The 12,187-nt window shown below is 37.3% G+C and overlaps 1 protein-coding gene across 1 annotated transcript; it reads left to right on the top strand.

Annotated features, from left to right (window-relative positions):
* Positions 1-5,193: 5,193 nt before the first annotated feature.
* LOC143580317 (mitogen-activated protein kinase kinase kinase NPK1-like) lies at positions 5,194-11,526 on the top strand. The gene is made up of 17 exons (XM_077063381.1): positions 5,194-5,584; positions 5,670-5,711; positions 6,259-6,324; positions 6,423-6,533; positions 6,730-6,810; positions 7,687-7,764; positions 7,854-7,936; positions 8,046-8,127; positions 8,267-8,367; positions 8,564-8,603; positions 8,714-8,773; positions 8,868-8,917; positions 9,220-9,436; positions 9,521-9,754; positions 9,850-10,181; positions 10,259-10,326; positions 11,129-11,526. The coding sequence occupies exons 1-17, from the start codon at positions 5,291-5,293 to the stop codon at positions 11,221-11,223; spliced, it is 2,034 nt and encodes a 677-aa protein (XP_076919496.1). The 5' UTR covers positions 5,194-5,290; the 3' UTR covers positions 11,224-11,526.
* The last annotated feature ends 661 nt before the right edge of the window (positions 11,527-12,187 follow it).

Raw genomic sequence — 12,187 nt, forward strand, 5'->3', positions numbered from 1 at the left:
CTGTAAACAAGAAATCCTTAGGATATCTTAGCAGTCACCTCCACACTCCCAAAAAGCCATCGCAGGTCACCAGCAGCTGAAGAAGAAGATCAAGACGTGGTTCGTTCATCTCAAAATCCGTGGAAACATCGTCATGGATCAGGTCAGATTTCATTTCGTGTTTCGACATTGGCGCCATCCGTGGGACGGCAACGAACTACCCTTCGATCTTCATCTCGGCTGTCAGATCTCTCCCAGGAAAAACCCAGATCTGGAAGTTTACAGAAAAAGGCTTCAAGGCTTGTTCTATTAAAGCTCAAAAAGATCCATAGATCTAAAAGAGGCTTCCAGATCTGTGCAAAAAGAAACAGCCTGATTCGAATGATCAGGTCTCCGGATCTGTGATGGTTTTAAATCTGCTCCGAGCTTCAGATCTACCTAGATCTGATTTACAGATCTAGATCTAGATTACAGACCTGGATTTTAGGTCTAAAGTTGCAGGTCTGACTCTAAAATTGCAGATCTAGAAATTGCCAGACTTCCGCCGCCATGTACGCGCGCCCACAGATTCTCACTCCGCAGCCGTGCATGTGCCGCCGCGGAAACCACCATCTGGGTTTCGCGCAAGAGACCTCCGCCATGCACGCGCATTCACGAGTCACCACTCCATCGCCGTGCATGCGCGCATCAGGCCTCGCGCCAAACTTCAAGGTTGGGAATCCTCATAATATCCCATATGGCTACGCGCCAAACTTCAAGGTTGGGAATCCTCATAATATCCCATATGGCTACGCGCCAAGGTTGGGAATCCTCATAATGTCCCATATGGCTACGCGCCAAACTTCAAGGTTGGGAATCCTCATAATGTCCCATATGGCTACGCGCCAAACTTCAAGGTTGGGAATCCTCATAATATCCCATATGGCTACGCGCCAAGGTTGGGAATCCTCATAATGTCCCATATGGCTACGCGCCAAACTTCAAGGTTGTGAATCCTCATAATATCCCGTATGGCTACGCGCCAAGGTTGGGAATCCTCATAATGTCCCATATGGCTACGCGCCAAACTTCAAGGTTGGGAATCCTCATCATATCTCATATGGCTACGCGCCAAGGTTGGGAATCCTCATAATGTCCCATATGGCTACGCGCCAAACTTCAAGGTTGGGAATCCTCATAATATCCCATATGGCTACGCGCCAAACTTAAAGGTTGGGAATCCTCATAATATCCCATATAGCTACGCGCCAAACTTAAGGGTTGGGAATCCTCATACCACATGCTCATGCACCACATATGCTCACGCATCACATATGCTCACGCATATTACACATGCTTATGCATCACATGCTCACACATATCACAGTCTACACGCACGCGCATGCAACATCTGCGCGTGGCGCATAACACATACCAAAGTCTACGCGCACGCGCATGCAACATCTGCGCGTGGCGCGGGACATAAAGTAGCTCGTAAGCCGCCTCACGCGCAAGCTCCACTATTATTACAGCTCGTAAGACGCCTCACGCGCAAGCTTTTATTATTCACACAGCTCATAAGACGCCTCGCGCGCAGGCTGTTATTATTCTTATAGCTCGTAAGTCGCCTCACGCGCAAGCTTTTATTATTCACACAGCTCATAAGACGCCTCGCGCGCAGGCTGTAATTATTCTTATAGCTCGTAAGTCGCCTCACGCACAAGCTTCATTATTATTACAGCTCATAAGACGCCTCGCGCGCAGGCTGTTATTATTCTTATAGCTCGTAAGTCGCCTCACGCGCAAGCTTCATTATTATTACAGCTCATAAGACGCCTCGCGCGCAAGCTTTATTATTCTTATAGCTCGTAAGACGCCACGCGCGCAAGCTTTATTATTCATACAGCTCATAAGACGCCTCGCGCGCAGGCTGTTACTATTCTTATAGCTCGTAAGTCGCCTCATGCGCAAGCTTTTATTATTCACACAGCTCATAAGACGCCTCGCGCGCAGGCTATTATTATTCTTATAGCTCGTAAGTCGCCTCACGCGCAAGCTTTTATTATTCACACAGCTCATAAGACGCCTCGCGCGCAGGCTGTTATTATTCTTATAGCTCGTAAGTCGCCTCACGCGCAAGCTTCATTATTATTACAGCTCATAAGACGCCTCGCGCGCAGGCTGTTATTATTCTTATAGCTCGTAAGTCGCCTCACGCGCAAGCTTCATTATTATTACAGCTCATAAGACGCCTCGCGCGCAAGCTTTATTATTCTTATAGCTCGTAAGACGCCACGCGCGCAAGCTTTATTATTCATATAGCTCGTAAGACGCCACGCGCGCAAGCTTTATTATTCATACAGCTCATAAGACGCCTCGCGCGCAGGCTGTTATTATTCTTATAGCCCGTAAGACGCCTCGCGCGCAAGCTTTATTATTCATACAGCTCATAAGACGCCTCGCGCGCCAGCTTTATTATCCTTATAGCTCGTAAGCCGCCATGCGCGCAGGCTTCATTATTCTTATAGCTCGTAAGTCGCCTCACGCGCGAGCTTCATTATTATTATAGCTCGTAAGCCGCAACTCGCGCAGGCTCCACTATTATTATAGCTCATAAGTCGCCTCGCGCGCCAGCTTTATTATTCTTATAGCTCGTAAGCCGCCATGCGCGCATGCTTCATTATTCCTATAGCTCGTAAGTCGCCTCGCGCGCAGGCTTTTATTACAACATGTCACCATCATGAAGAAAACCTCCCAAAACTCAAAAGACAATAAAGACAAGGCCAAAGAAAAGGGAAAAAACCGCCTCACACCTTATAAAGTCCAGCGCTCCACCTAGACGCTTGCGCGCCCAGGAGCAACGCTGGACTTGGGGGGCTTGTAGGGGTATGGTACTAAAACCCGGTTCTACGCCCTAAATCTATTATGTTTGGCTTATTTTATTACCTGGACTAATACAATGTTATGGGGCTGAGGGGGTTTTGTGGAGGTAACCCTAACTGGGCTAGGCCCATTAGGGTATCATGATGGTGGCCATGAGGCTCTCTATATAAGGAGGTCTCCACCTCCTTATTAGTGGGTCATGCTCAATAAGAGCCACCACCACTTTTTTGTGTCTGTAAACAAGAAATCCTCAGGATATCTTAGCAGTCACCTCCACACTCCCAAAAAGCCATCGCAGGTCACCAGCAGCTGAAGAAGAAGATCAAGACGTGGTTCGTTCATCTCAAAATCCGTGGAAACATCGTCATGGATCAGGTCAGATTTCATTTCGTGTTTCGACAGTGCACTACACTACAGCACCTCAAAGTATGTTGGAGAGGGTTAAAACTTATTCAAGAATTATTTGATATCATTTTGTAATTTCTTTATACTTGATCTACTTGTTTATGACTTGTTATTTTATATAAATAAATTAGATATTGTCAAATTATAATTACATTATAGTACCTTGTGAGCTGTGAACAATCAGTTCGCGCTCCGGTATTTCTGCCTTAGGTTTGAGTGTGACAATTCAAGTATTTAAGATAGTTTCAAATGAAGAAATAGGACACCTAAAAATCCAACTATCTGACCCACTCCAATAATTTGATTCGAAAAGTAACGCATTTAAACTCTAAACAAACTTAAAAACCCGACAAAGATATAAGAAGATGGTTGGATGTGATGCAAGATAGTAGGGTTAGAGGATATTCTTGGTAATTGACTTATCTCACGGTTTCAGACTTTCAATTGTAGCAAACTAGCAGTGTGATATTGGTTTGTGGGGACAAACCATGTGGTTTTTGCCTTGTTAAATATGGAGGTGCCAAATCATACCTATTTATTCCACACCAATGATCATTTGATTAAAAAATAAAAATATTTAGTATCTTTTAATTAAACTGATCTTGTAATATTTTTTGTTAGGATTGAAGGAAGTTTAATATATAAATTAATAACCGAAGATTTTTTTATGTCACTAAACCAAAACCATATGTTGAGACTCTTGCCCTACTATACATGCCTATTGTGTCGCATTTAGATTAATGGGGTAATTATAGATTTTTGTTAATTAGTTGGACAAAATTATGATTAATCATGATATGCACATGTTTTTTTTAGTATTCAACGCAAGGTTGTAACGATTTGATGTTTCAAGCAATTAATTCTAAGGTTTTTTGAGTTTTAGGCCCACATGTATGTTCGGTGGATTAAATAATAATTGAAGCATGAACTATTAAATGTATTATAATTGTTTGGAAGCTTAATTCGTTTGTTGTTACAAGAGGCAGCCTTCAAAGTAGGTCGAGTATGGAAATTCTACTGCACATGGGTTTTTTCATCCTATAAAAAGAAAAATAATAATATATTAGATATAGAATTGCCCGGTGGTTTATAAAGAAAAAGTAAAACTTACTTATTGCAGCATTTAAAGCAGCAACGAGAGTTTTATGAACTGCAACACATTCTTTCAGCTTGCTTTCTTTCACAGATCCAAACGGTCATACGGCTTGTTGTTAATTTGTCTTTTGATTCTGTTTCGATACGATCACTATCTTTACGGTCTTGTTGATTTTATTGACAGTCGTGCTCGTACAACTTATCAAATCATGCGGTGCGTCTACTGGCGTGTTGCATTTGCGAACTGATACGAATTCGTTGATTATGGAAATGATGGACAAAAAAAGTGATAAAAAAACCCACGCGTTACGTTTGCGAACTAACGCGACTTCAGTCGGAATCGACTTTTCCCGAGACTAAATCGTACATAGAAAACCATGTGTTGTGGTGGTGATCCGACACAGGTTCGGTTGGTATCAGGTTACGACTCCAAAATTAAAACAATAAGTTAATTCGTCCACACTCAAAGTACAACAAATTAACATATTTACAAAAAAAAAAAAAACACGGCGAAAACCAAAAATATAGACGCGTTGTTGCCTTGACCTGACACGAGTTCGTCCATAATCGATGGGCTAAAATAACTCACGGGAAAAAACCTTTGGCTTGCGAGCGCGAGCTTGCGCGAATTTGGCTGAAATCATTTGACGACATCAACGAGAAAAAAAAACCCTATATTTTACAGCAGCGAACCGACACGATATTTAAAATGTAAAACAAATTAAAAGCAAATAGGAAGTTTGGCGACCAATCACATGATTGCTTCGCCAAACTTCTATTATTATATTATATGATAATAATAATAAAAGTGAGACATTTTAAGTGGGTAGTAATGACTAATGTTAACTCCAACGTTAACTCCCATTTATTTATTTATTTCCCATTTTTGAAACCCATTTTCTCCAACGGTTCACTTGACACACACACACACTTCAATCATCACCAAACAATGCAAGACTTCATCGGATCCGTTCGCCGATCGCTAGTCTTCAAACCAAATGACGACACCGTCGGTGGCTCGTTTGGAGGATTCGTCGAAAAGATCGGTTCGAGTATTCGCAAGTCGAAAATCGGACTGTTTTCGAAGGCGTTGCGGTTACCGCCTCCGAGTGGGAATGTGAGGAAAGACAAGGCCGGATCGCAGATCCGGTGGCGGAAAGGGGAGTTAATTGGTTGTGGAGCTTTTGGTAGGGTTTATATGGGGATGAATTTGGATTCCGGTGAGCTGCTTGCTGTTAAACAGGTATGAATATCATAATTGATTGATTGATTGATTGATTGACTTGTTGATGTGGTGTTGACTTGTGTTTTGACTTGTTTGTATGCAGGTTTCGGTTGTTGTGAATTCGGCCTCGAAGGATAAAACGCAGGTGTGTCGATTTGGATAAGCTTAAATGTACACTTGTTTGCTAACTAGTGATTTGTTAGTTAATGAATTATGATCTAATTTAGTCTGTAACTAATATAGTTAGTACTTTACTAATGTATACATTACAAGTTTTAGACGCAATTGTAAAAACAAACAATATTTTTCTCAGTGTTTTAGAACTCGTTAGGCGCTAGTCGGGCGGTGGGTAACCGACTAGAGGTTAATAGGGATTAACTGGATTTTGGGGTTTTTATAATTTTGAAAATTTACTTATAAAAGGTCACATAACACAAACATGGTCTGATTGCCTTTCAAAATAATTTAAATAAATAAAAAAAGGTCTGATTTGACCGACTACAGATTAATGGGTCGATCAGGTGAAATTGGATTGTTGGAGTGCCGGTTAATTCTGATTTTTACTACACTGATTTTTGTATATGTATTGCACAAATTGTGAAGACATGGTACCTGAACTTCTATGCCATAGCAAAAATGATTATGTACGGAGATTTCAAAATTTACTAAATTCAAAATTTAACGCATTATAGGCTCATATCCGCGAGTTGGAAGAAGAGGTGAAGCTTTTAAAGAATCTTTCACATCCAAATATTGTTGTAAGTGTAATTGTCTATATATTTTATCATCTTGCATTTGGCAAATGGGAATTCCTGTCATAGGTTAATGAATCTTTCCTTTCTTAATGTGATTACAGAGGTACCTAGGAACTGGTAGGGAGGAGTCATCATTGAATATCTTCCTGGAATTTGTTCCCGGTGGATCCATCTCGTCACTCCTTGGAAAATTTGGTTCCTTCCCTGAATCTGTAAGTTACTGCTATCATATTTTTGAATCTCAACGACTCAACTGATTGAATCCTTTTATAAGAAAATTTTGTTAGGTTAGAAAAATGTTTTCCCTTCTAAAGACACATAATATATAGCAGACAATTTGCTCTTCTTTTTTTTAGTTTCTAATGTTTGGAAGTTGAAACTTATATCTGTTTCTTATACATGGATCAGGTGATAAGAATGTACACAAAGCAATTATTATTAGGGCTGGAGTATCTCCACAAAAATGGTATCATGCACAGGGATATTAAGGTATATTCTAACTTCTCATGTGTATGTATCAGTGGCGGATCCAGGATTTTTAGTCAGTGGGGGGCAAATATGGGTCGGGTCGGGTAAAAAATAAGCTGATTTTATTATCCGACTTCTAGTAATGTAATTTAAGATGGGTAACACATTAATTGGCGAGTTTTTTAGTTAATCCGTGAACGAGAATGTAACGAAAATATGTAAACCAAGAAAAGAGGCCATATAAATAGATTTAGAAAAGGTTGAATGATTAAATGGATAAAGAGTTATATGAAAAGTTAAACAATAAATTAAATGTTAATATTATAACTTTTAACAAATTAAAATAGTAAATGTTGTTAATATTATAACTTTTAATTATATTACTAGTATGATAATTAATATTTAAAACTTAATCAAATTTTAATAAGTGGATTTGTTTAATAATTAATAGAATATCTTTTTCTTTCTAATTAAAAAAGTACACTTAAATATTATTGTTTTTTCATTTTTTTCTCATTCCTATCTTATCTTCTTCTTCCCCACTTTCTCTTTCTTTCCTGCACTTCTTCCATAACCTCATATCCTCTGCAACATTTTTTCTTCTTCTTCTTCTTTTAAATATTTTTCACAAGTAAAATGGCATACTAAACACAAACACAAAGAAGGGAGCCTTTTATCAATTATTTACAATTTTATCATGATAAATAAACTTTCTACACTATAGATCCAAAGTTGAGTGGGGGTCTTTACCCCCCCCCCCCCCCTCACATGTAAGTGAATCCGCCCATGGTATGTATGCATTTGAAAATAGCTCAGTATGTGAGTGTGAGTTTGTAAAAGTTGTAATGTATGGATATAGTCATGTATATTCATTTATGTTCCAAAATACTCTTGCAGGGGGCAAATATACTTGTTGATAATAAAGGACAGATTAAACTTGCAGATTTTGGGGCCTCTAAGAAAGTTGTAGAGTTGGTATGTGTGCTCTTTTATATATAATATTTATTCCTCTCAGTCTCAGATAATTATGTTTGTAAACAGTGTGGTTGCATAATGTTCTGTAGGCTACAATGACTGGTGCCAAGTCAATGAAGGGTACTCCGTATTGGATGGCTCCTGAAGTTATACTCCAGACTGGCCATAGCTTGTAAGTGAATAAATACATATCATGCTATATTTATTATTATTTCTTATCTTTTCGGTTATACATTTAACTGGACTATTAGATGGATTGAGCTTGCTTTATTTTGTTTTAGCTCTGCTGATATATGGAGTGTTGGATGTACTGTTATTGAAATGGCAACCGGAAAGCCTCCATGGAGCCAGCAATATCAGGAGGTATTTGCATACATATATGTGCATTATGATTGTTTCTTATAAGTTATAAGTTATATCATTGAAATTTGTCCGTTTCTTATATGTTTAGAATCAGTTTTTATCTATCAATAATGTACTAAATCATGCATGTTTCCTACAGGTTGCTGCCCTCTTCCATATAGGGACAACAAAAGCTCATCCACCTATACCAGACCATCTTTCTGCTGATGCAAAGGATTTTCTGTTAAAATGCCTCCAAAAGTATGAAATTTGTTTTTATTCCTGTGTTTTATTTTTCATTCTATATATGTGCCTAACTACCTAGTAATTTGTTCATAACTTCTCTTTTTTATGTATGGCCTACAAGTGTACCCTCTTCGTATTAACTTAATAATATTCATTGCTTGTTTAAGTTTTTGTTTTTATTTCTTGCATTTAATGTTAATTGTGCTTGCAGGGAACCAGGTCTCAGGCCTAATGCATCAGAGCTGCTACAGGTGATTCTCCATGACAACTTTTATATGTAGTCACTAAATAGGAATGTAATGTCTAGTTTTTTTTAGTAAATAGAAATTTGTTATTTATGGTGTGTGTTGATTCTCTGCAGCATCCTTTTGTTACCGGGGAGTATAACGAGACTCATCCTGTCTTTCGGACATCACTTATGGTCAGTTTTCTTGCCTTCTTGATTCAATTTCTCAAAAATCATGTATACTTTAACCGTTTCTATACAAATTTGTAACACTTTTCTGTGATATCAGGATACCCCTGGCAATCAAATACGGACATCTAGGAAGGAACCTAGGAATCTGTAAGATATTTTTGACTTAGTTTATGCCTTAAATTAGTTTTTGTTGGTGGTGGCCATTTGACCCATTTGTTAATGAATGGGTAGGCTCAGGTTAACGGGTCAAACAGTCAAATAACACCTTCTACATTTATTCATAAAGTTTTGTTACTTTTTAAATAATAAGTTTTTTGTTATCATATTTGACACAATTATTGTTTATAACTATTGAAATATTTGGACAAATGCTAGGGTCAACCCAGCCGGCTCATTTCTAACCACCTCTATCTTTTGTAATAACAAATGAAAATTGTTTGCTAATGCAGCATTAGTTCAGAGATTAAAACACATGGTGGCATGGTGGACGCTCACGATATGAATAGCGTGAGGTGCTCAACTATATACCCTGAAAAATATTCTGGAGGACCTATGTTAGGTTCAAGCAGATACGATGATGACATGTGTCAGATGGATGATGATGATCTCATGGCTGGCAAATCTATGAAGTTAGATTCTACTTCACTTGCTAATGACATCAATAAGGTATAAACACATGCACATACACCATTCTTGAAAATATGGTTCATCTTAATGCTAAATTGCTAACTGGTTATTATCTCATAACAGAGTTATAATCCCATGATGGAGCCTGATGATGACTGGCACTGTCAGTTTGATGGAAGTCCAGAAGTGGGCCCAGATACAGCAGTTAATTTGTTTCCAGATAAAGTTTCTGAAATTACTGCAGAGGCCCCTGTAGAATTAGATAATGACGGTTTCACCTTTCCTAACGGGGCTTCCGGAATCGAAGAAGATGAAGAAGTTACAGAAGAAAAGATAAGAGCATTTATAGATGAGAAGGTGAGATTTGTTTGCATGTTTACTTTCTTTTCTATCAATGAACACTACGAAAGTAAAATCCTCGACTTTTTTGTTGACTATTTGTTGTCATACAGGCTTTGGATTTAAAGAAGATGCAAACACCTCTATATGAAGAGTTTTATAATTCCTTAAATGCATCTATTTCTCCTGTTGGAATTGAAAACAAGGAAAATTCATCAACAAACCTGAACTTACCTCCTAAAAGCAAATCACCTAATAGTAACAGGTTGTTTAAAAGGAGGCTATCTTCTGCTGTTGATGTGTCGTATATTAGTAGTCCTGGTAATAAATCTGAGCGCCGTGTCTCGTATATTAATGATCAAAATCCTCATGAACCTCGGTCACCTCAGCATTGTCAAATGAATGAGAATGTTCTTGAGTCTCAGAAAGATGCCATTAGTCCAAGGTTTGTTAATGCAAAAACTTTTACTTGTGGTTATTATATGAAACTGAGTCTTGAAAATTAAGATATTATGTTTATAGTGCAAGCTTCTCCGAGAGGCAAAGAAGATGGAAAGAAGAACTAGCTGAAGAGCTTGAAAGAAAACGAGGCAAGTTTTTTTTTTTTTTTTTGTATTATTTCAAATACTTGTATCCTTTGCGTATGTGTATATATATTTGTATATGTATATAGACACATTTAGTGAAAATCAGGTTAGAAAATCAGAACTTACAATGAATCACTGTTATAAAATAAATAGGTAAAATAAATAAATAAATAGTGAATATATATTATATACCTACTTAAGACCCAAGAGAGTACATGGGTTTAAATGAACCAAGCTCGATCTTGAGTCGCTCAATTTAAGAGAGAGTTCGAGCTCGACTCGTTTTACACTATGTTTTTAATGCTTGAGCTTGGCTCGTTAATAAACTTTTTAGCTCGAGTTCAGTTCATTTATTATTTGTAAAAAAATTTAATTATTTTGTTTATATATTAATTTCATATATAACAAAATATATATTATTTAGTTTTTTTTATCATAATATTCATATTTATCATGTAATTTTATAATTATTATATAAAATAAATTTTATTTTATTTATATAAATAGTAGACTCGTTTAAGCTTAGTTAAACTCCATATGAGCTCGGGCTCTAGCTTGTTTATTAGGATCTTCCATTAGGCTTAAGCTCATTTTAGCTCTTTTAGACCTATGTGATAGAGTAATAAAGTTGATGAAACCTTTATTTTTTTGGCATTGTTGGGCCAAAAAGTTAATGAAACCTTTTGCCTAAAATGAAATAAAGGATTGGCTGGATTGTAATATTTGTAAACAATGTTATTATAAAATTTTGAGTTTTGATGCATATTTTGGGAGTCTCATTTCATACATCTGGCTATGATTACAGAGCTTATGCGGCAAGCAGGCGTAGTAAAAACGTCATCCCCAAAGGATCGAATGGTAAATACTCGCCAAACAAGGTTTGGGTTTCTTGGAAATTGACACAGTGTAGCTGAATTATAAAATGGTGGATGGGTGGCTTTGTTTTTGTTTTTATTTGTTTATGGTTGAAGCCTTTGAAGGCATACAAGCAAGCAGAAGCCCCCTTCCCTTTGTATTAAAAATCCACGAGGTCGGCCTGGTCTATACGTTATACACATTTTTTATATTATTTTGTTGCGAGTCTATGTTATATTCGAAATTTTGAAAATAAAGTAAAGAAATATTTCATTGGGTGTGTGTTTTGATGTCCATGTTGATATTTGTTTTGACACTAATTACAATATAACTGTTTCTCATATGGTAAGTGATTCTTTCCAAAAACTTGCCAACCATGTTAGTGTTTTCGGCCATAGACGCACAAGAATGCATGATACAGACTGGGACAACAAATCCAAGCTCTAGCCACTTGAGTTTGTTACGTTGTGATTGTGCTTTTTAACGTAATAACCGCGTATATTTATTTGCACTTGCCTTGTTAGAATAAAAATGGAAATTCAAGTAACTTTACACATTACTAACTCATAACTTCAGTTTTCACTAAACCACTAACATAGTGATCATAACTACTTGTGTATACAATGATGTCTCTTTAAGGGTATTGTTACTATTGTATACAAAGACTTTGTTACGGAGATGCACTGATGGTGTTGATAGTGGCATGTGTGTCAAAGAAATGTAAAGCGAGCTTGTAGAACTTCAAATGCTCATTCAATGTCTTTTCTAACAACCTCTTGATGTTTAGTTTAGCGAACTTGTGAATCCGAAGTTGTTGAGAAGTTATTAACCTGACAAAGACATCCCAGTAAGGGTATATGACATCAGTGAGATAGTATCTCCTATTATATTCACGACGCAAACAGTAATAAATTGACATGTGTATATTGTGATAAGATAAGAAGATATAAAATGATAATAATTATAATAAAAATAAAAGACAATCTAAACATTACAAAAGAATATGATA

Source organism: Bidens hawaiensis, unplaced genomic scaffold (genome assembly GCF_021521415.1).
Source record: "Bidens hawaiensis isolate Kalapana, Puna unplaced genomic scaffold, B.hawaiensis_p1.1 tig00030319_1, whole genome shotgun sequence".
Lineage (NCBI taxonomy): Eukaryota > Viridiplantae > Streptophyta > Magnoliopsida > Asterales > Asteraceae > Bidens > Bidens hawaiensis.